The 24,590-nt window shown below is 43.4% G+C and overlaps 1 protein-coding gene across 1 annotated transcript; it reads left to right on the forward strand.

Annotated features, from left to right (window-relative positions):
- Positions 1-10,718: 10,718 nt before the first annotated feature.
- ARRDC3 (arrestin domain containing 3) lies at positions 10,719-24,222 on the forward strand. Its single transcript, XM_048931440.1, has 8 exons — positions 10,719-11,297; positions 13,969-14,050; positions 16,330-16,477; positions 17,702-17,804; positions 18,161-18,417; positions 18,784-18,946; positions 19,764-19,918; positions 21,425-24,222. The coding sequence occupies exons 1-8, from the start codon at positions 11,018-11,020 to the stop codon at positions 21,479-21,481; spliced, it is 1,245 nt and encodes a 414-aa protein (XP_048787397.1). The 5' UTR covers positions 10,719-11,017; the 3' UTR covers positions 21,482-24,222.
- The last annotated feature ends 368 nt before the right edge of the window (positions 24,223-24,590 follow it).

Here is a 24,590-nt window from a genome sequence, read left to right on the forward strand (position 1 = left end):
GAGGGACCATGTCAAAGGCCTTGCAGAGGTCCAGGTAGATGACATCCATCACTCCTCCCCCTGTCCACCGAAGCCATCACTCCCTCATAGAAGGCTACCAGACTGATCAGGCATGATCTGCCCCTTGTAAAGCCATGCTGGCTATCTCTAATTACCTCTTTGTCTCGTATGTTCTTTAATATAGCTTCTAGGAGGATCTGCTCCATGATCTTTCCAGGTGCAGAGGTGAGGCTCACTGGCCTGTAGTTCCCCAGGTCTTCCTTTCTCCTTTTCTTAAAAATAGGAGTAACATTTCCCTTTTTCCAGTCACCCAGAACTTCACCAGACAGCCATGATTTTTCAAATATGATGGAGTGCAGCTCAGCAACTACATCAGCCATTTATTTCAGAATCTGTCATGGTTCTATGTTTTTGTTTGTTTGTTTGTTTTTATTTTTGGGTTTCAGTATTCCACATCAAAACATCATGTAGTGTACGGGGTATTAAAGTGTCACTGCCCCAATCCCAGGTACCTATCCCTGTACATTACAGCAGTCACGGGATCTGGCCCTTCCGGGTGGGGGGGCGCTCTCTTGCTGCCTTGCAGTGGGTGCTGGAGGTGCCTTCCTGGCCGTTCCAAGCTTTTCAGGTTTGACTCGGTCCCGGGAACTCTCTCTCTCATCTTGTCTGATTTATTAATCTCAATTTCAATTAAATTGTATATATGGTGTTATCTTGTATTCCAATATTATAGTAAAATAAGTTTTCCTCCATAGATTGTTGCCGCTGTTCTTTTCCTCCCTTCCTTCCTTCCCATTTTTTGTGGGACTGGGGTGTGGGGGAGGGCAGAGGCCTGTCACCCCTGTCACAGACATAGATTGATCTAGTCAACTCCGTGATAGAATCCTAGGCTGGATATCATCCAGCAACATGGACTTAAACACGTTCAATTTCATGAGGAGGACTCAGACTTGTTCCACTGTTACAGTGGGACAAAAACCACTCCCCACACCCTGATCTAGAGGCTCACAGTCCTGGCAGACACAGGAAGCCTGACCACCTGTGAAGACTGAGGCAAAGCACTCATTGGGTACTTCAGCTTCTCCTATCTCTGAGGAAGCCAGCTCCCCATTATCTTTCATCAGAGGGGAACATTCTCCTTGGTCTGTCTCCTCCTGCCTATGTACCTGTAGAATCTTTCACATTGTTATCTTTCACATCCCTCACCAAGTTCAGCCCCATCTGTGCCTTGGCTTTCCTGATCTTATCTCTACACACACGGACAACAGCCCTGGATTCCTCCAGGCTACACAACCTTGCTTCCACTTTCTGTACATTTCCCTCTTTTCCCTCAGTTGAAGCTGCAGGTCCTTGTAGAGCCACCACAGCTGCCCGCCTCTCCTGCTGGATTTCTTCTGCTTGGGGATAGAGAGTTGTTGTGTTCTCAGAAGGGTGTCCTTAAAGAGTTGCCAGCTCTGTTCTGTGCTTAAGCACAGCTTCCCAGAGGATCCCACTCAGCTATTCTTTGAACATCTGGAAGTTTGCTCTCCTAAAGCACAGGGTCCTAGCTCATATTCTTCAAGATCACAAACTCCACTACATGGTCACTGCAGCCCAGGCTGCCTCCAATCTTAATCTTCTAACGCTCTCCTCTGCATTGGTGAGCACCAGGTTCAGTAAGGCTTCATCTCAGGTTGATCCATCTACTACCTGGACCAGGAAGCTGTCCTCACCAGACTCCAGGAATCTCCTGGATTGTATGCCACCCACCATGCCACTATTCCAGCAGATATCCAGGTGGTTGAAAACCCCTATCAGGACAAGAGCCCGCAAGCACATCTCTTACAGCTAAAGCAAGAAGGCCTCATCAACAGGCTCCTCCTGATCAGGTGGCCTGAAGCAGACCCCAACCACTAGATGCACTTTACTAGACCAATCCTTGATTTTAACCCACAAGCTGTCAGCCTGATCATGGCTGTTCCTCCAACACAGCTCTTTACAATCCAGTTTCCTAACATAGAGAGCAACTCCTCCACCCCTCCTACCATGTCTATCCCTTCTGAAAAGCCTGTAATCCTCAATCATGGTATTCCAAGTGTGGGATTCATCCCACCATGTTTCCGTGATTGCAATTAGACCATACTTTCCCAATTACACCATGCTTTCTAGCTCCTCCTTTTTATTTCCCATGCTGCATGCATTGGTATAGAGGCATTCCAGCTTAGTTACTGGCCTCATTGCCTTCTTGGAGAAACCTTCCCTAGTACCTTCAGGACGAGTCTGGGGTCTTCATTTACCACTTCCCAAGGTGACGGTTTTCCCATACACTTCTCTGTCACCAAATACACCCACTTTCCCCATCATATCTACTTTAAAGCCCTGCTAACCAGCCCAGCTAGCTTGCTCCCAAGAATATTTGTGGTCCTTCTAGGCAGTTGGCTCCTGTCCCCCATCAGCATTCCCCCTTTCCCAAGGCTGTGTCCCAAGCCATAGTACCCAAAGCCCTGAGTACGACACCATTCACAAAGCCATTCATTCAGTGTGTCCATCCTCCTCCTTTTGTGCAGATCCCAATCACCAACTGAGAGGGCAGAGGAGAACACAGCTTGCGTGCCCAACCCCTTCAAAAGTCTTTCCAGAGCCCTGAAGTCCCTTTTGATCACTTGAGAACTTTTGCCTACTTCTTCATTTCTAATGTGGAAAACTACTAATAGTTAATAATCAGAAGGTTTACTCAGGCAGGCAATGTTCCTGGCAACATCTCTCACCCAGGCTCCAGGCAGGCAACACACCTCCCTGTGGGACAGGTCCGAGTGGCACATCAGGCCCTCCGTTTCCCTCAGAAGGGAGTCCACTATGATGACAGCCCTTCTTTTTTTTCCCGACATTTTAGCAAAATGGGGATCAGACTGACTAGCCTTGGACAACCTCTCCTGCATGGATGGACTTTCACTGACATCCACATCCCCAGCTCCAGCCTCACACCTGCTATGTAAGGGCACCTGGGAAGGTGGACAGGCTGAGGGGCAGTCTGCTTGCTGCCCCCAACAGGGACTTCTTTCCATCTGACGCTGTCTTCGAGGTCGCCCCTTCCCATCTGACCATGAGAAGGCAGACGATCCCCCACCACTTGAGATGCATTTTGCCCACACCCTTCCTGTAGCGATGGCAGAGTGCAACTCCACCAACCAATTCCCTTCCCACAAGCCCAGATGCTCCTTAGCCTTTCTACTTCCTCCTTTAGCTCCACCCCCAGGCTGAGCAGATCATCCACCTACTCACACCGCACACAGGTGGTATCCTGGCTGCCCTCCTGTAGCAGTGACAGCAGCCTGAGACCTGAACTGCAGCATGGACGTTCATGCTTTCAGTCTCAGTCTCCATGTCCCCTTTAGCAGCAGCTCGCTGCCGGGTGGTGGACCATGGTTGCACCTCGGTGTGTCCAGAGAGCAACGACATGAATTAAGCATCTGAGAATGAAACACATAAGCAGGGCTAGGTGAATCTGCAGGTACCTGTTATAGCCCACAGGTTTTGCTGAAGACACAGATCATCCATGCAGAGCTGCTGGAGTTGGAGTGCCAGGAAATCAGTCTATTTATTTGGGATATTCAGCCTAGATAGAGGAAAACTTCTCACAGAGAAAAACATAGTGTGATTTCTGGCATGTCAGGTTATGTGAAAAGAAGTGGAACACACAGTATGTCATAAAAAGGGTAAGTACCAGTTTCCATGTACAAATTACATTTGGTGTAATTTTACTATTCCTATTCCTCCTTACTCTTCCCTTGCTCACAAGCACCTCGGTGCAGTCACTTTGTCCACGAAAAGACACCAAAACCCCCTAAATCAGTTCCTCTCACAACTTGTGCTCACACATCACTGGGCTCTCTCACTTCCCCTCCTACCTGTGCCTTGTCCCATCCTGAAGGTCCAGAAACAAGTTTATTATTCTCACATTCCCAGCCACAACACCCAACACAGAGGTGCCATTTAGGTTTGGGTGTGATTAGGAAGTCCTTCCTCGTGGTGTTGAGCCCTGTGTGTATTTCTGCACATCCCCAAGCTGTTCCTCACACACGTGCTGAGCTGGCAATTCATGCACAGGGTTCATACCAGCAGAGCCAAGGGATACATCCCTTCTGCCTGAAGGGAGAAGAAATAAGCAGAAATAATCACTACAACTTCTCCAGCAGTGATAATCATCACAGTTATCACTGAAGTGCTTATCTCACTAATAAAAGAAGATTGGATATGCTCATTACTGTGGTTCAGCAGAAGTAAAATAAATGGCCTAAAACAGAATTCAGCTTTCCTCAGAGTATCTTGAAACAAAGCGGAGAGCTAAGAGCTGGTCTGTTTTTCAATTTTTCCAGACAATAAATGAGTCTAATAAAGTATATAACTTATCCTGCATTCTTTGCTTACAAAATGTGCAACAGGTTACGTTTTTAGGTAAAATAACTGTATATAACTTTCCAATTTGAAACACTGACAAGCACAGTAGTGTCCTTTGATGTACCAAATGAAAGATGAGAGGAAAAAGACCTGTCACGTAGCCTCTTTTTAATATTTTTTTTCTAAAAAACAAGTCTAAGTGAAAGTTATTTTGCAGGATGTTGCAAAAGACAGTGTGACGAAAGCACAAAAAAAGAAAAAAACAGATCTTGTGCAGACAGAGTCGTTACAAGACTTCTCTTTACACTGCTCTAAAGAAAAAAGAGGGAGCATGGAAAGAGAGGATGCAGAAACAGTATGAAAGGGAATGTTTTGAGCCCTCCTGTATGGCAGGATCTCCCTTCAGGGGTGTCTCTTGAGGATACACCTAAACCGAGATTCCTTGCACCTTGATATCATGACACTGTGCTTCTTGGTCAGTAAAACACAGTGACAGCCCACAATGATGTTTCAACCTACCTACACACATGTGTGCATGTGGAGACACATTTGTTATTAAGCAAAAATATAGGTTTTCTTACTTGATTATTAAACTTGAGCCTGTGTTATTTTATAAAATAATTTAATCATGTAATAAGTGAACACATTCACTGCAGAAGAAATATCCAGAATACTTCTGCAGAGTTGAAAAATCCTGTAATTTTCAGTGTCTCAGAAATCTCACTAACGCATAACATAACTTGTGATATGTTTTCAATTAGTTTTGCAATACATACTTGATTAGTGTTTCTGGTACTCTGACCACATGGGGGCAATATACAAACAATAGCTGCCTAAACAAACACGTGTCAATTTGCTAACCTGAGCATACTAAAGGCAGATTTGCAGAGGATGCACATTATGCCTACATTTATTCACTTTTTCTCAGAATTTGCTGAGTTGTGTGTTTAGTGGCTACATTTTTTTTTAACGGAAGTAAAATAATATGCTAAATGCTTTATGATAAAATCTAAAACATGGATACAATGTGAAATATGAGGGAAAAAAAAGAGTATGTGCTTCAAAATTTTAGAATCAATACTTTTTAGAAAAGATAACTTTAGTTACATATATACATTAACTATATTATATCTTTTATATGAGGCCTAAAACAATTCCTCTTCAGATAGTGCAGCCCAGGCTGCCAAAAGGTTGGACACCTATGCTCCATGCAGTAAATAATCAAGCGTATCCAGACATCTCAAATTTTGTTAAGTTGCTGTTAAATCACTACAATATATTCATATTATATCAATAAATATACTAAAATATAGTGCTGCTTCTCTCTTACAAGTGAAGTGTATTGTGTACTTGTTTCCACCTGTGACACTCTGTAAAGCTTTTTTAAACTGTGCCACTGTACTAACAACTGAACAGTCACTCCAGGGCAGACTGCATCAGCACAAAGGCCTGCAGACGTACCTCTGGATATAAGACTGCTTTGGACTGATTTTGGATGTGGTGGTCTAAATGCCTCCCATTTGTATATCCATATCCTTCTACTAGAGTCTGGGACATGAACGAGTGTGACTCTAGGTTGCCAAAATCCTCAAGATAAGATCTGAATAAGGAGAACTGTTCAGAAACAGAGCAGAACACGCTGACACCTGCAGTCACGGATGATAGAACAGTTCAGATGGATCAGTATTATATATGGAGATGACTCAGTATGAATTTTCAGTTTTCCAGTGAAGATTCTCAAGCAATGCAGTCAGTACTACCCAGCAAGCCAGGATTTTTTTCTTTCTTTCCATAATCTTCTACAAGCTTTTCCTTTCCTTTTCTCCCTCTTTCCACCACACGTACACAAAAACACACCAAAAAAAACAGGACAGACAAGGGAGAGTTTGCCAGTTTCAAGAAATGGTTTGTTAGGTGAGGTCTGATCCTTATCTTCTTATAAAGGCTGGAATACTGCCATCTTGCTTGGAGCTACTGACGCCAATAACAAAGCATTGCCTTCCTGGATTTTGTCAGGAATAAAAAAAGAAAAAGAAAGGAGGAAAAAGGTTTGGGCCTAACTTTTAGAATTTTGTACTCCTTCAGTATCTAGAGAACTTAGCAAGCAAGAACACTAGAGTAGAGTGTTGTCAACTAGTAACTCACAGTAATTACCTCATCTGAGTGCTAGACCAGGAAATTCAAGATGATAAATCAGAAATAAGTTATTTGTTTGCACAAAGAATGTTCAGTGAATTTTTTGTGCTACAGTCATTTTTCCACAGTGATTTACACCATGCATATTTTACTTATCCCTTGTAAAATGGAATGTTTAGGTCAGTATCACAGATTATATGGACAGAAAAAGCAAATTGTGTACTGGAAGGTAATACTTAAATTTGCCCAAGAAAAGGTAGACCTCGGGCTGGATGTGAGAGGCCTCGAAAACAAGAGAAGTGCTTACTTTCATAAGCAGTGATCTGAGCCAGACACCGAGGCTGTGCCAATTTGAGGGCCTGGTAAAACTTATTGGAAGCTCTTGGCAAATAACTAACCCAAGCACATGGAAAACAAAGTCTTGAGTGCCCAGACTTAATTCAACATGGTAAGACTTTATCAAATTTGCATTCAACTTTTAAAATTTTGTTTCAAGATTGATAAAAACGTAATATTTGGCCCAAGGACAATTCATTGGAGGGGGGAGGGAGGAAAGGGGGAAGTAATGAACATCCAGTAATATTTACAATTAATTGAGAATCTGAAAATAGCTGTTGAATACCCATTATAGTTACATTTCATAGCAACTTCTCTGTTTAAATAGAAGCAGGTTATTTAAACATTTAGTGTCATCACACTGATCTCATGTTAGTGTTGATACAGCTTTTGGAAAACAGTATTTTAATTCCTATTTAAATACTAATCATCTTCAATGATGTTGTCTTTCAAATGTTCTAATTATGGCAGTGAGTCTCAGATAAAATTTCCAAAGGAACCTATCTGTTTTCAAGGTCTAATTTATGTCTTGCAATATGAAAAGATTTGGATTCTCAGTCTTTAAACTGCTCGAGAAAATGTTGCCCATCGTCCAGAGGTTTCAAATTCAGGGGTATTCTCCTTACAGCATGTGGGTGAATTACTATTCTACATGTAATAAGCAGCTGCTAAAAGTGAGAAACGGGGACAATCTGTAACAGGAACAAGGGAAGCAAGAGATGGCAATGAGCAAGCCGTAAGAGTGAATCTTACTGTGTGTCAGAGCGCTGAATTCAGAAGGTTAAGGGAAAGCAACTCGCCAAGGCCCGCAGCGCTTCCCTGCCGCGTGGCAGGCTTACAGGAACGCACCGGCACAAGCCGAGCGAAAAGGCGGGCACTTCACCCTGCTTACCAGCAGATGGCGCCGCGCACCCGAATCACCGGGGCACGGATGAACGCAAAAAATGTACACGGACGGAATCTGTATGCGTGACTGCTGACGGGAACTGGAAATTCTGCAAAACTGTTGATCTAAATTTTAATATCTCTAACATTAGCTTAACCAAACCGTGTCAGTCTGTGTTAATATGCTTAGTGCTCCAAATTTAAATTACACAAATTAATGTGCTGAGGGCTGCCAACTGAAATTGCACATAACTGAACAAGTTGAGGTGATCGACAAGGCGGCTGGCAACAAGCCCGCGTAGGGCCAGAAAGAGCAGCAAGAAGGCGGTGGGCGGCGTGTCTGATGAGACATGGGTCCAGGCGAGTCGGGACAACCCGGGCAGCAGGAAGCGTGGGAGGTGAGAGGAAAAAAGGGCTGAGTGCGGCACACAGCCAGGCTGAGAGCTCACGGCTTGAGATGTGAGGGGATCAGGGGATGATGGATGGGTTGTTTCATTTGTGTCCTGATTTCTGAGCTGTTCTGGTGAACTCACGCCTCTTAACTAATTCACTTCTTAATATCAGGTCCAAAGGTCTCTGCCAGAGATGAGATTCTTTACCTTGTCACATCAATTCTCAAATCTGAGGCTTTAAGTTAACGCACCAACCACTAATTAATTCCTAGCAGAATCTTGTGATTCGGGAGCTTATAGCTGTGCCTGCTATAACCAGCGAGATAAATACAGGAGGTGCTATCCCAATTCATTGTCCTTACTGGAAGGGCAAAAAGGTAAGAGGCTGCAGGAAAGAGACTCATGTTTTTAGGGAAGACATATTAGGGAAGGAAGGGGGAAAAACAAAAACAAATATCAACAACACAGAGGAAAGCAGCCTGGTTGGGATACTGGGTAAGTTACATTAAAGCAGAGCCGATCTCAGCTCAGACATATGCACAATAGCACATACATGTAATAGCTCAGAGTGAATATGAAATTTATGCATAGTTGTTGCTGTGGGTTTTTTGTTTTTTTTTTTTTGTTTGTTTGTTTGTTTTTTGTTTGTTTTTTGTTTTGTTGTTGTTGTTGTTGTTATTTTGTTATTTTGTTTGCTTTCCCACCAAGCTTTAACCGGCATTTATACTTAGCGTTGAAAACTGGGTCAACTTTCATGTAAATCTGCCCATCTGATCACTAAGGATATGTTTTAATTGACTCAGAACAACAGCATAGCAATATATGGAAATTGGAGAGCTTCAAAGACTGCAGTTTAGCATATAGTGTGGGTTTCCAAATGTCCTACTAAATTCAGTGGACTCAGTTCTACACATTTAGAAAAATATCCAAGATGATCAGCTATGTCTGCAATCCCCTACAATTCCCCTAAGTGTGGTTGTGCCACTGTTACAATGAAATACAGCTTTATCAGTGTTGTTTGCAGCATATTCAGTATGTCTGACAAGCAAGTCACCATCCACTGCATTTTCCTCCAGAAACACAACACAAGAACTGACAAAAAGCCATCTACTGCCAGTGTCACCAGGACTTGTCTACTGACTTGTCACCGGGACTCATAACTGTCCATGAATTGGTAAAATGTGAGATACATGAAGCTGACCCACACACTCATCAACAGTACCAAGCTAACATGAAACATGTGGAATGCATCCTGTATCATGGCAGCAGTGCTGGGGATAAGTGTCCAGAAATGGTTTGACCAAAGACAGCAGTCCTAAGGAGAGGGGAGGCAAATTGGGACAGTAAGTTCTGCAGATTTAACAGTAGATCAGCAAAGTATTTTATTCTTCTCCAACAAACCTGGAATGGGAAAACTGAATTACAAGGGCTGCCCCAAAAGCTGCATCTCCTGTTTTATTATGCTGGCCTACAACATCACAGCTGGATATTGGTGGTATGGTAGCAGAGATTGAACTTTACCACCAAAATTCTGCTATGTTTTGTTGCTGTGCAACAGATGGCAGCAGAGGGGCAGTCTGACACAATGCTGTCTGACACGAAAGTGTTAATGAAGCTAAAGGGGTGTCACTTTATTCCTCTATGAAAAAGATGTGGCACCCACTGACATTCACTGACACTCTCTGAATGTTGATGGACACCAAAGAACGCATGTGAGCACAGGGGGTGCTGGGTGCTGCATTTCAGCAGCGGTGACACTGACAGCGGGTCACCCCTGCTGGTGCAGATCGTTAAGAGTGTGGCATGCAGGCTGCTGGTCATGGCTGCCGAAAATGCACGATGGTTAATGATGGTGACTGTTTTACAGCCGAAAATTTGTTCTATAAATGGTGCTATTGTGGTCTTTGTTGTAGTTGCAACTGAAATAAATAGGAGGCATTACTTTTGGACTGATGTACGTAGATACAATAAAAAAAAATACACGAAATAAATTAGAATGTGCCATATCCCACCAGTGTAAGCAGGTCCCCTCCTTATCAACATGTGCACAATAAGGAATAAATCCACGTGGGTGCCTTCCAACCGAAGTTGGGTCTTTCAGCTGTGCAGATCGTTTAAAGGACACGGAAAAGAGAAGAGCTGCATCTCCCGAAGTCTTTCCGACATGAAAGGCAGAACCGGGTGGAACCGGCAGGACTGCCCGGCACCCCGCCCCTCCGGCAGGTTCCCGTCGATGCACCCCTGTGCCGCACGGTGGTGCACACACACAGACAGTCCCATCACGGCAGAGGCAGCGGCCGAACATTGTCGGTCTGAAGTTAGGTGTAGAGCTCCCCGCCAGGTGTTGGATCAAGGGTGACCTTTTACTGGAGAAAACGGGCAAATACAGAAATACGCTTTCAAACGCTGCCAGCCTGAACGACGACGCTGACATCGCTTAAGCGGTCCAGCAGCTCGGCGAGGCAGCAGCGGTGGGTACCTCCGCGAACTAAGGGCGGGCAGAGGGCGGGCCGGCGTCGCTCTTAGGGCGCATGCGCGAGCGTGTAGCGTTTGGTTGGGGGGGGGGGGAGTTGTTTGTCACAGCGCTTATAGTGAGGTGGCAGCACTCCGGCGCCGTCATTGTGAGCGGAGCGCAGCGCCGGGCAGCCGAGCGCTCTGAGCGCTGCGGAGCGCCGGCATCCGCGGCAGGGCCGGGGCCGCCCCAGCCCGCCCGCTCTAGCTCCCCATGCAGGGGCTGTAGGTCTGCTCGGTCGGTGTGCGGCGAGGGTCGCTTTTTGCGTTAGGTTTTTTGTTTTCCCCCCCTCTTTTTTTTTTTTTTTTTCCTTTTTCCGCTTTCTTACAGGTTTTTTGTTTGTTTGTTTCGTTTTTTTTCCTACGCTTTGCTATAAATCATGGTGCTGGGGAAGGTGAAGAGTTTGACAATAAGCTTTGACTGTCTCAATGACAGCAATGTCCCCGTCTACTCCAGCGGGGACACGGTCTCAGGAAGGGTCAATTTAGAAGTGACGGGGGAGATCAGAGTGAAATCGCTCAAAATCCACGCGCGCGGGCACGCCAAGGTGCGCTGGACCGAGTCGAGGAACGCCGGCTCCAACACTGCCTACACGCAGAACTACACGGAGGAGGTGGAGTACTTCAACCACAAGGACGTCCTCATCGGCCACGAGAGAGGTGAGCCTGGCGGCGTGGCTCAGGGGATCTCGCGGCTTTTAGGGGTGCTTTTCTGGTTGTGACCGGTTTTGTGTCACCTGCGGGGGCAGCCGGGGCGCCGCGAGGACGAGAGCCATGGGGGGGGGGGGCGGGGGAGCGCCGTGTAGCGCAGCCCGGCGAGGAGCGGAGCCCCGTGTCGGCCGGCCGAGGGCTGCGTTCCGCCGAGCCCGGCCCGCTGACAGGCGGTAACCCTGCGGCCGATGATGCGACGGTTTGCACCGTCGGGCCGCCCTTCCCGCACACACGCTCCACTTTCGCCCCGCTGCCCGCTCCTGCCCTTTCCTGCGCTCCCCCCCCGCCGCAGCCCCCTCCCCGGGCCCCGTGTCGCCCTCCCCACGCCCGCATCGCGGCGGTCCGGCGGACTCGGCTCTTGTTTTTGCGAAGTTTCCACCCTTTGTTAGAAGCGGTTCAATCCTGTTTGGGACCGGTCCTGGGCAGAGGGGGGGGTGCTCCCGCTCGGCGCCGCAGATTGGCTGCGCGCGTCAGGTGGTGGCGATGACTTAATTCCTAGCACAGGAAAATAATGTTAAAACTGGTTATGTAATTCGGGGCCGCTCGCTTTTTTTTTTTCTCTTCCCCTTTTCTCCTTCAACGTGCTGCATACCTACCGCATTGTGCGGTGCACGGAGGGAGTGCTCCCCTTTTCTTCGGGGATTTTCGATGAGTTTCTCCTCAGGCTGCGTTGCTGTTAGCCGTTTTTTAAAGATCTATCGATGTTACCGAACTTGGGGCTCGGAACTCGGCTGCGTTTGAACATCGCTATTCCACGCAACCGGCTCTCCCCGAGCTGTTTCTTCACAAACAATTCCCCCGCACCGAAGTCCCTGCGGGTGACCGCAGCCCGCCACTGTGCCCGTGCGTCTCTGCGGCCGCGCGGAGAGCAAAGCCCGGACGATGGCGCGGTGGCCCGGCAGTTCTGAGCGGGCAGTTCTGAGCGGGCACCCCAGGTTCGGGCGATGCCCGGCGCCGCGCGGCCCCGCGGCCGAGTTTCAATGACTGCCTCACGCCTCGCCCCGCAGCTGGCGGCCGAAGCCACGCCCCCTTGCGCCTCCGATTGGCCGGCCGCGGTTTGTTGGCCTGTTGCTAAGGCGATGCCAGCCGCTGATTGGCCGCCACGACGAGGGCGCGGGTCCCTTCGCCCGCAGCCGGCTTGCGGCGGGGGACGAGGGGCCGCGGGTCCGAGCAGCCCCGGGGATAGGGCAGGGCGGCCGCGGGGGGGGTTCGGTGCCTTCCCCACTGTTAGGGCTTCGCTTCCGCCCCCCTCTTCGCTCCTCCCTTCCCCGAGCGCCGCCCGAGGGTCCAGCGCTGCGTCTCGGCACGTAGCGGGGCGGCCGGCGGGGCGAGCAGGACGCGGGCGGCTCCTTTCCCCCCTCCCTCCTCGCCCCCGCCTCCCCTCCTCCTCCGTGGGCGGCGAGCGGAGCTGCCGAGCGACTGCGGCGAGTGTAATGTATACTGTATGTATATGCGCGGCTGGCTGGGATCTGCTCGCGCCGGTTTAGGCCGGTCCTCTCCTGCTCCAGCCGGGCCGCTGATTGACAGCTCAGCACTTGTTTACCACAGCTTCGCCGCGGCCGCCCGGCTCGGCGGGACTGCTGAGCTGGCAGGACAGGGCTGGGGCGGTGTGCGGGGCAAAAGCGTGCGGTAAAACAATAAAACGAGGCGGAAGCCGCTCGCAGCCGTCGCATCACTCCCTCGGAGCGCTTTCCTCAGTCTCCTTCAGTCGCGGCGAGCTGGAGGTGCGTTTATGTGAATGCCTCCCTGCCTGTTTTTCGCTATTCTGTTACATTTTAAGCGGTTTTTTTTTTTTTTTCCAAGATTGCTTTCACACCCCTGGGTTTATTGAGTATTGCCACGTGCCTGTTTCTTTGCCACACCGTGTCTTTGTAAGACAGTGGGAGCCTAAAATCTCCCTCCTGTCTCTATTGGTGCCTCCAGCTGCTGGCAGTAAGCGGGTGTCCCCAGACCATCGAGATGCCTGTCTCTGTCCCAGCCTCCCTAGGTGGGTAGGAGGTGCTCTCGGCTGTTTTTCTCCCAACTTCAGATTTTGATGGAGTCAGCATTTTTTGTTTGTTTGATGGTAATGATACCCGAATAAACCACAAATCTGTAGCAGTACAAGAGATGTTCCCTTTTATCCTTCCATATATGCTCTTTGGACATCTCTCTTTTGTGATCAATTACTGGATGCTGGTGCCAGGCAGTGTTTTTTTCACACCCCCCCCAAAAAAAATAATAATTACTAAATGTATTCTATGCACCAGACTTGCCTCTGGGTGTAAGATAACTTACTGATGTTAAAGATGCCTCTATTTCATATTATGTTTCATATGAGAATCATTGTGGGAAATCAGATCAGTTTCCATCACTGATCTTTCTGGCAGGCTTTGGTACGGCAGGGGTGATGGCTGTGACAGTGTTGAGAGGCAGGATTATGAATTAAAGCAAATTTCTGCTTCCAGGTAAACCTGGAAGGTTATACACACCTTGTGTTCAGTAGCTCCTGGGACACTGTTTAAGGCATCACAATGAGTTTGCTAATCCCTTTTATTTTGCAGTTTATGCCTATGTGATAACATTTTGCTCTGTAAAAATGAGTGCCAGTGAAATAGCATTTTGGGTTTTTGCCTCCTAGATGATGACAACTCTGAGGAAGGCCTTCACACGATCCCTTCAGGAAGGCACGAATATGCATTCAGCTTTGAGCTTCCACAGACGTAAGTGCCTACTTGTACCACGCTAGTGGGGCAGTGCGATGCCTGCAGACACGCCTGCTTTGGGTGGAGGGGAAACCTTTTCAATGGTGGCAGGAATTGTGCTGCAGCATGCAGCAGAGGACATCATCTCCTTCAGCTGAAGAGGTTGCTTTCAAACTTCACAAAATGGTAGCAATGTTTCTGCCCGGTGGCTCACTCACTCTTGACTAAGCTATACTGACTGGCTATGCCTTTTAATATTTTAACTCCTCCCAGGAGAAGTGAAGTTTAACTGGCTTGAGTCCTGTAGAGTGGCTGGAATAACTTTTAGCTTAACCGATAGAGCCTTGCAGACCAGCAGAACTGGTGATAAGACCTCAGCTTGCTTATCTAGACTCAGTCTGGAACAGAAGTGAGTATTTTAGCTAACAATAAAAGTGGAGATTGTTCCAGATTAAATGGAATGTGTCTTCTCAAGCTGGCCTCTGTACAAAAAGGCTGGATGGAAATAAGCAGATAAATGAGTGGATGAACTGAGAAATATTCCCATCATTCATCTCACTTGTCTCAGAAAGCAGAAGCAAAGTAAGAGGGAGAGCTAAAATACAAATTCCAATAATACAAAATGCAGAGGGATAGTGACAGTCCAAAAACAGATGAAAAAAAGGGAGAGGAAGGAGCCTTTGCTTGTAAAATTCAAGCAGTGAAGTCATTAAAGTTGGATAAATTTGGCAGACTGTTGCATGAAATAGCTAAGTACCTAATACTAAAGCTGGCAAACCATCTGTTTATATTAGAGGTGCTGGCTTTAATAGAACCTGCAGGTCATAACCACTTCATGGGTCAGTGTAAGACGCGAACAGCATCTTCACGGTAGATAGTTGCTGGTATGCTGTGTATGTGGAGATCATCAGAGGTAACTTGTCATTCTGTGAAAATTTCTACTACAAAAAGTAAAAATGATAGTTTTTACCTTCCCTTGATTCGGAAGGGATGAAAAAGCAGGATAATATATCAGTGTGAAATATTTCGTATGAAATTGAAGTATAAATTGAAGTCTAACCAGTGATTAGAACAAGTTGTTTAACCTGAAAAAACAGTTATGCAACCAGCTTCTGATAACACTGAAAAAACAAGGGGCTGGTATTAAAACTTAAAGGCCTGGAGTTGGGCACCTATTTACCCTTTCTTGTGACTTCCTATCAATGGGACATGTCCAAAGTTAATTAAGAAAAAAAAAAAAATTGAGCAACAGTAGAAAGAAGGAAAACACTGAGGGGCTTTCTTGATAGTGGTTTTGGGGTTTTTTTTGCCCTGCAGAATATGAGACAGGATTGATCATTGAATATAGACTAGAAGTGTTTCAGAAATTAAACATGCCATACCTGTAACTGACAAAGAGTCATTTAAGTGAAGTACTAGAATGGCTCACAGTGCTCCCGGTAGAAAATACAGAATGTTTTCACATTTATTTATTCAAAATGTAAATACAAAAATTTTTGTATTTAAAAAAAAAAAAAAAAAAAAGAGCACTGCTACTTAGAGATAAATGGAATTCTGTGATGTTAAAAGCAAAGGTGAAAGGTCTGGAGATTCTTCCAGAGTTTTTCTCCAAATCTCTTAAACGAATTTAATTAGTCATTTAAAAGTTCAGAGAGCAGTAGTCATGATAATTCTGCATGTGTGTTCATATAATATGTAAACAAAGATGTGCATGTATTTTGTATGCCGTATAAACTTTATTAAACTGCTCTTATTGGAGTAGATGAGAACTGGAAGGTACTTCTGATAAACTCTCTCTAAAATCAGAACCGTCATTTGAAATACATACTTAAAATTATACGAACTACTGCGTTCAGTAACAGCTAAAAGAAGACTCTGAGATAGTAGCCAAGCAAACAATAAACAATTACTTCAAAATACAGTATTCAAACCAGTTGATACTGTTACTAATTTTAAGTTGGTAGTCTTAATGCAGCCTTAAAAGGGCATGGTGGATGTGAAAGCAGCCTCTTGAGTTTAAAGGAAATGTGAACTCTGCTGGCATTTTCTAGTATAATTCTTAAATTGATTCTTAAAATCGATACAAAACTAAATTAGGGTGAATTGGAGATGATTTTTTCTCCCATCTTTAATTTTGAATTTTGCTCAGATATGGAAACTTTGCAAATAAGTTACGCTTCATTAAGTACTACAGTGCATTAAAGGTGGAATTCTACATACTAATCCCTGATCTGATTATATCATTATTATAAAGAGTGAGAAAGATTTTACTCAGTTTTGACCTTTGTCCTGCACAGACCACTTGCTACCTCATTCGAAGGCAGACATGGCAGTGTGCGCTATTGGGTGAAAGCCGAATTGCATAGGCCTTGGCTTCTACCAGTAAAATTAAAGAAGGAATTTACAGTCTTTGAACATATAGATATCAACACTCCTTCATTACTGGTAAGAATTGACAAAATTACTCATTCTTTTTTTCTGACATAAAAATAAGTAAAATACAAGAAAGAATATCAACATTGAATTTTATCTAATACCTATTTACTGTTTTTTAATGACAGCTGATCTTTTAAGTATTATATCAGTTTGGCAACTCTTTCATTACTGCTGTTTTGATGTTATTCTGTACCTGGAGTTGCTTCATTTTTAAGATATGTAAGATACCTTTGTCAATTTAAAATTAATACTATTAAATTGTAATTCATCTTTAAAAAGGAAAATTTTTGCCAACTGTTCCTCTTCAGTTTTGAATCATTATGGAAGGAACAGTATAACTTTAAAGAACGTTTTAGTGAGAGACTGCTAACTTAAAAATGCAAAGTGAAAAATGTACTGGCATGCGTAATTTCCATATGGATGGTTTTCTACCAATGGGGAGAAATTATCACAATTCTATATGGTCTTTTTCAGAAATGTCATTTTTATTAAAATCTTAATATCGCAACCGCTTCCAGTAAGGAGCTGATTCCAATTTGGCTTAAAATTTCTCGTTTTTTTTTTTTTCCCCCCCTTTTCTCATACTAATTGATGGGAGGGGAAAAAAATGAAGTCCATTGAAATAGGTTTCTTGTGTGTATGAGTGAAAAACCAGATTTGCAGAACAACATCGGCCTTGCACAAACTCCATTAAAATCAAAGGACTCCCGTTTGACTTTAATGGGCTTTGGATCAAATCCGAAATCCTGATACCATGTAAATGAAGTCTGTTTGTTAGAGATGAGACAGTATTGTTCAAAAACTGAGAAAATCAGAAGAGTTAAGGTTATGGTACTTTAGCTTAGTTAATGTTTCTGAAATGCTGTGTAATGGGAAGTTGGAAGACCTTCCAGTAGGAAGCTTTGCCAACAATATGCTGGTTTATGTAGGCTATAAGGTATGTATCTTTTGAGATACATAGTCTGTTTTACAATCACTGTTTTAAAAATGACAGTAGTTTGGAGGGTGGCAGAAAAAAATTGTCGAAAGAGCAGTGAAATAGGACATGCTGTGTATCTGTACAGCACCATTTAAATTGCATGATGGTTTTTTATTACAAATGAAACAAACTTTGCTTGTCAAAATAAGTAACAGTAAATACATAACAGAAATAATCTTGAGGTATTGATTAAAATATATGAGCACATTCACTGAACTCTTAACTAAACTGCCTTTCTTGTTCTTTTTTTGCAGTCACCCCAAGCAGGCACAAAAGAAAAGACTCTCTGTTGTTGGTTTTGTACCTCAGGCCCAATATCCTTAAGTGCCAAAATTGAAAGGAAGGGCTACACCCCAGGTATGTAACAGAAGTAATTATAGGAAGTGGTTTTGCTTCCCTTTTAAAACTACTTTCATATAAACAAAATACTAAAACTGCTCTTAGCATCTCAGTCTACTTTCAGCCATTGTCTCAGTGTATTGTTGAAGAGTGCTGGTTGTGTTTCCAGATTGTTGAAGAATGTTTGCTTCCATTTCAGTTATTCATTATTTTTTTTCTGGATTAGCTCATGCTGGTCCTATTCCTTTTACTACCAATGGATGTTTCTAAAGGTATAGCAGAGTCTAGAGCATTGTAACAATATGAAGAAAATGGAAATTTGCTTACGCTGCTTAGTAAATTCCAGTATCACATTAAATTCTGTTTTGTTTCAGGTGAATCAATTCAGATCTTTGCTGAGATTGAAAACTGCTCTTCCCGTGTGGTGGTGCCAAAGGCAGCCATTTACCAAACACAGGCATTTTATGCCAAGGGAAAAATGAAGGAAGTCAAACAGCTTGTTGCCAACCTGCGTGGAGAATCGTTATCATCTGGCAAGACAGAAACCTGGAATGGAAAAGTGCTGAAAATTCCACCTGTTTCCCCTTCAATCCTTGACTGTAGTATAATCCGTGTGGAGTATTCACTGATGGTATGCTGGAGCATGTTTAGTTTCCATTGTCCTAAAAAATCCATAGCAAAGCTTTTTATGCTAGCTACAAAAAGAATGCATTTCCAAGTATTAGTATCCCAGCAGGTGTTTTGTAAGTAAATTCGACTTAAATCATGTAGTTTCTTAAACAGTTGTGTTGTTATCTAAGCAAATATGTCATGAGTAGATGACACTTGTGTGTAAGCTCATGTTAAGAATCCTGCTCGTAAATTGAATTTGTCTCTTTAAAGACATGCACGCTGAAACTGACAAACAAGATCTTCATGGAGAATTTCATGGCAAAAAGAGTTATCAGATGAATTATTGACTCATGTACATTGTAATCATACGTCTCTTTTTGTTTAGGTCTACGTTGATATTCCAGGAGCCATGGATTTATTCCTTAACTTACCACTGGTCATTGGTACCATTCCTCTACACCCATTTGGTAGCAGGACATCAAGTGTGAGCAGCCAGTGTAGCATGAACATGAATTGGCTTGGTCTGACACTGCCTGAAAGACCAGAAGGTAATTTGACAACACAAATCCTAACCAATTTGCTAGTTCTGTTGCTTTTAATTTTGTACGCATTATTCATTACTGTCATCTTAACAGATCCAGATTACATCCTTTAATAATGAGAGCCCTAGGAAGTCCCTTGCAGATGCTTTCTTGCCACCTGCTTGGGTTGGATCAGAATTCTTTTCCTCCTTAGCTTTCTCTCTGTAAAAAGTAGCTGTCGTCCAGCTATGTAGAAGTTGCTGAAGGCAATAACACAGGATTCCACTGTCCCTGTGCAGAAGTAATTCTCTTTCCAGTATCCTAATTGCATCCTTAGTTAAATGACATTGTAACTCGTAATAAAACCAGTTTCTGGTATTTTTTTACCAGTCTTAACTAAAGTCTTAGTGAGGAGATGCTACTCTTGTCAAAGGAGAGTCTCCCTTAGCAAGGGATTAGCTCCTTTCTGTATTCTCACATACATTGATAAGCACTGTTTTACTACTAAGTCATTGCATTTCTGGAGTCAAAGGTTGCATTCAGTTCCTTCATGCCTGTCTGTACAGAAATATTCAGTGTTTGGGTTGTGCTTTAAGTATGACGATTTAAAGGGTGAGAAGCTAATTAAACTACAGTAAGCAGATGTTACTAAGCATAATGTTAGAATAAAATAAAGCGACCTTTTCTTAGTCTCCCTTTTATATTCAACAATTTTTTTTTGTCACTGCAGTCACTTATTTACCTGCTGATGCATCTTGGAATAATAAGTTTAATATTTCTCATGTTATGTATCCTGACATGCATAAGAACTGTTGTTCGAACTGCGTGTACCTTTTCCCTGCAGCACCTCCAAGCTATGCAGAAGTGGTCACAGAGGAACAGAGACAGTCCAGCCTGCCACCTATAGCTGCTTGTGATGACTTTGAGAGAGCAATGCAAGGACCATTATTTGCATACATCCAAGAATTCCGCTTTCTGCCTCCACCACTCTATTCAGAAGTAAGCACCTCAAACTAAATGAATCAACATATTCTCTTACTGAATCTGTATTCTGGAATATGTGAAGTGTCAGGAAAAAAAATACTAAGAAGTTGAACCAGCAATGAATAAGGCAGCTACTTTCTTTTTTTCTTGTGAAGTTACCAATGACCTGTATCAGTAATCTTCCACACCTTTTTCTCAGCATAGATTACATTCAGTGTCTTTTTGCCTGACTTGTGTAACCGTAAATTTGAACGTTGCCCCATTGTTTTAACTTTTATCCTGTTTCCTTGCATTGGAGGCTTTGACAGAATTCTCATGAAGTCTCATGATTTCTAGAAATTCCCAAACTCTTGTTTGAAATGATAGCAACATGTTTTTATGTACATGTATACACACAGCCAGTTTAGCAGCCTTATATATAGAATGCAGTATTTTCATATAATGATAGAAAATTTCAGTTGGAAGTGACCTTTAAGATAATGTAGCTCCAACCCCTTCTATAAGCAGGGACACATCCCACTAGACCAGGTTGCTCACAGTCCCATCCAGCCTGATCTTGAATGCTTCTAGTGGAGGAGCACCCACAGTCTCTCCAGGCACTCCGTGCCGGTGTCTCACCACCCTCACAGTAAAGAATTTCTTCCTAATACCCAGGCTAAGCCTATGCTCTTCTAGTTCAAAGCCTTTCCTGCTTGTCCTGCAGCTACATTCTAATGTTGCATTGTTCAGTGCAGCATTTCTATAGGCCCTATGGAGGCACAAAGTACTAATATTTTCCAACTCCTAAACAGGCAAAAAAAAAGTTTAGAAATCTTTTCCACATCTGATTCTGTGTATTCATAAATTCTGAAGCCTGATTGGGGGGGGGGGGGGGGGGGGAGAAAGGGAGAGGGGACAAAACTATTATTTCTATGGTTCCTTAGAAGTTCTGATTGTATTTTTAGTACTGTAAAAGCCCATGATAGAACTTCCAAAGTTTCACTATTGTTTTTGAGGTAAAAGCAGTGATAGAGGACAAAAGAGCAGTGTCCTTTGGCTAATGCTTGCCTGAATGCATTTAGTTAAACAAAACAAAACAAAAAAAAAACAGCGGTATATGGCATGATGCACTTCTTCCCCTTTCTTTTTTTTTTTTTTTTTTTTTAACCTCTTGAAACAGTTCTGAGTGGGCAGAAGGCCATTTCCTTGGCATGTGAGGCTTCTGTAAGAGCTGTTCTGCGGCTTAATTCTTAGTCCTGAAGTCCTGTTCATTTCAGGTACTTAAAGATTTAGGAAGGGACCTTCCTGCCTCACCTCCTCCCCATTGCCCACCCCGCCATTCCACCATTCCATTTGGAGTACAGAATTTATTATCCCAATTACTAGTACTGATTACTAAATCTGGCGTTCAAAGTTTTCTAGTAATTTCAGTAATTCCCTCTGGATTGAGGATGCGATGTATCAGAAGTTTGAAGACAATGTTACATTTTTTTTCTGTAGCAGGTTCTAAAATAACCTCTAATACTTGTTTCCTCTGTTTAGATTGATCCAAACCCAGATCAGCCTACAGATGACAGACCATCTTGCCCTTCTCGTTGAAGGAATCCATGAAAAGCTGACTTGACTTGGGTTTTGCATCATACCTGCCATGTTGAAGGTCAAGGCGTTATAGTGGAGACACTTTAGAAGGAAGTGGTTTTGCTCTTGCCTGTATGGTGAATACATGAAAACAACCTGTGATTATGCTTTGAAGCCTACAGTAACATTGTAGGACTGCTCCACTTGCTTGAAGACCTGAGCTTACCCTCTCCCCTTCCCTTTTTCTCATTTAAATACTGGCACATACTAGGAGCAGCCTTACTAACCTATGGTCATGTGTGTCAAAACACTCAAACCACATTGCAAGAGAGGGATGGCTTTCTCTTATGATTTTGAAGATTTGCACATGCTCATTGCTTATTTTGTGCGGTTCAGTGTCACTACAGCTTTTTCTCAGTTATGCCGCACTGTTGTTACCCCCCCTTCCTTCCCCCACTTGTTTGTGGTCTGCACAAGAAGGAGCAAAAAAAAAAAAAGCTTTGACAACAAAAAAAAAAAAGAAAAAAGCTACGGACTTTGACAAATGCACTGACTCTTTCTTTTCTAATTTAATGTAGCCTGGACTTTACCTGCATATGCACATGCTCAGAATTGTCCTAGTAGGCTGGTCACGTATCACCTCTTCAGCTTGGATCCTGTTGTGGATTTATTTACAAACATCAAATGCCTTCAAGCCAATCCTTCTTGCTGTATGTTTTGCAGCCTACTGTAGTAGATAAGCAACATAATGGGGATATATTAGGGTTGGGGGATGGAGAGATAACAGAAGGAGACTAATAGACTTTGTCAAGATTGTATACCTTCTTGATTTCTTTAAGAGTTTGTTGCCTTTCTACTATTATCGCAAAGCAGCATTTTGTTACAGACTGCCTAAAAATCACTTAATCTCAGGTGAACTCATCACTTGCCAAACTGTTGAAATGCTATTTGTTTTGTTACGTTGCACTGTTTAGTTACTTCCTTGTTTTGTGTGTGTTTTGTTTTAGTTCTTTATTTGAGAGGGGGAGCTGCAATAGGGACATACACAAAAGTTATAAAAGCCACCCTCATTCCCTTTTTTCTTTCTACATTATGAAAAAGAGATGTTTCGAGTTGTGAAGCTTTAAAAAATAGAACTAATAAAGGCACAAGTGAAAGCAGCACCAGTAAACACCAGCTGAGCCTCAAAAGAATTCCAAAAGGAAATAGGTGAATGCTGTCCAGGACTCACAGGCAGAGAGATATTTCAACTAGTAGAGATGGGAAGAGAAAGTAAATTTATTTTTATACATAGTTACCTAATCACCAAAAATACTATATATTATGAGTCTCTAGTAGCAAGTATATTTCAACTGCAGGAAAAGCTTGGACTATGCTAAGAGCTCAGTTTGTGCACTTTGTATTATCTTCAGGGTTTATGATACTGTAAAAATAGTAAGAATAGAACTATAATTAAAGTGGGGGAAGAAGATCAGTGTTACCAGCCATACATGGGTATTAGTTAGCTGAGAATTGCTTCAGTAGTTGCATTTTCTGTGGTACTCTCTCAAGAGCTTTAAAACAAAAGAGCCAGTTTCAGCATGTGTTCATTCAGAGTGCAAGAAATGATGCAGAGCACTCGCCCCTGATTGTACCCCTCGGAAGTAAAGAGTGCACTGGAGCCATTGTATCTGCTAACACAAATACCAGCACTTCCATGCCTAGAGATTTATAAAAGTCAGCTTCCCTTTTTGGAACTCGTGTAGCACAGACCAGTAACAAAGGGACACGCTTTTGGTATTGACCACTGAAACAGATCGAGGACTAATCCATCATGTCTCTATTTCCTTGTGCAATAAAAGCTCAGATGGAAGGGGGATAGAGGAGGCTGGTGTTCTGCGTGGGGCTTGTTCTCAAAAATCTCTGCCTTCTTTTTTAAGGCTTCATGCATACGACACAATAGGCTTTTCCATAAGTGGCCTTTACGAGAACATGAAAGAAAATTCATGTTTCAAAAATGATGACAGGGTGATAACATATGAGTCGCGTTTTAAGTGATTCAGTTAAAAGTTTGGATTTTGAGCTAGAATACTGGACAAGAAGGAAATTGGGTGATGTCTTACGTTACTAGGCCAATTTTGTGAATGTCCCTTCTCTCTACCCTCTCCAAACAGACAAAAAAAGCTAAGGGGATCGTTGGCATAAAAGGGCATTTGGTGGTTTTACTTTTTTTTTCCTTTTTGTTGTTGTAACAGACTAGGGAACAATTTCTGATACACATAGCATTGAAGTTTTTACCACAATACAATGGAGAATTGCATATGAAGCAGGATTGACCAATATAGTAATTGACACGGCTTCACAGCCTTTGTGATTGGAGTGAAAAATTCTGTAACTTTATAAAGTAAAAAAATTCTGTTTAAATTCTTAGTTTTTCAGAGGCATTACTCTTCCACAAGTATTGGTCAGTTCTCAGCATTATAAAACATGAGGTTCACAGTTATAGCCCAGTATTTTATATAGGATTCTGATCTGAATTAGGAAAAAGTAAGTAAAATCCAAACGTTAGAGAAACAAAGTGCAATATTAAATGTTTGCTTTATAGATTATATTCTATGGCTGTTTGTATTTTTCTTTTTTTTTCTTTTTTTTTCTTTTTTTTTTTTTAGTTTTGGTGCTGAATATGTTCTTGTAGACTCTGTTTTAAGAAAACAATATGTGGAAAACAGTTTAATTTTTTTCCTATTGCTCTTACTTGTGGAAAATAAACTTTTTTTAAAAAAAGACATCAGATGTCATCAGTGTAAGCCATATTCTTTTCCGTGTGACCTAAATCATTTACTCAAACCCCGTTTGTAGGAAATTGCAGGTGTAAGTCCCATATATGTATGCTGTCAATACTGTCTGGTGGGCAGGGGGGAGGCAACGCATAGCCAGGTAGGGGTGGGAGGAAGTGTTTGGAAGCTGTTACTTCACAGGTGGGTTTTGGCCACGCGGTTTGGTGAAATGGGGCCAGGAAAGCGCCTCCTGCTGTTCCCTTGACAGCCCGGTTTCCCCAAGTGCTGAAAATGGCCACCTGCTCTGAGCGCGCTGCCAGCGGTGGTTGAGTGCAGTATTACAGCTCCCAAGTGCCTGTTGTGGCATCCTGCTT

The sequence above is a fragment of the Lagopus muta genome, chromosome Z (genome assembly GCF_023343835.1).
Source record: "Lagopus muta isolate bLagMut1 chromosome Z, bLagMut1 primary, whole genome shotgun sequence".
Lineage (NCBI taxonomy): Eukaryota > Metazoa > Chordata > Aves > Galliformes > Phasianidae > Lagopus > Lagopus muta.

Excerpts from the sequence above, each read along its gene's own strand:
- ARRDC3 (XM_048931440.1), top strand. The coding sequence starts at position 11,018 with ATGGTGCTGGGGAAGGTGAAGAGTTTGACAATAAGCTTTGACTGTCTC. Across the intron at positions 14,051-16,329 it reads AGCTTTGAGCTTCCACAGAC|ACCACTTGCTACCTCATTCG; the intron begins GTAAGTGCCTAC and ends TGTCCTGCACAG. Across the intron at positions 16,478-17,701 it reads TCAACACTCCTTCATTACTG|TCACCCCAAGCAGGCACAAA; the intron begins GTAAGAATTGAC and ends CTTTTTTTGCAG.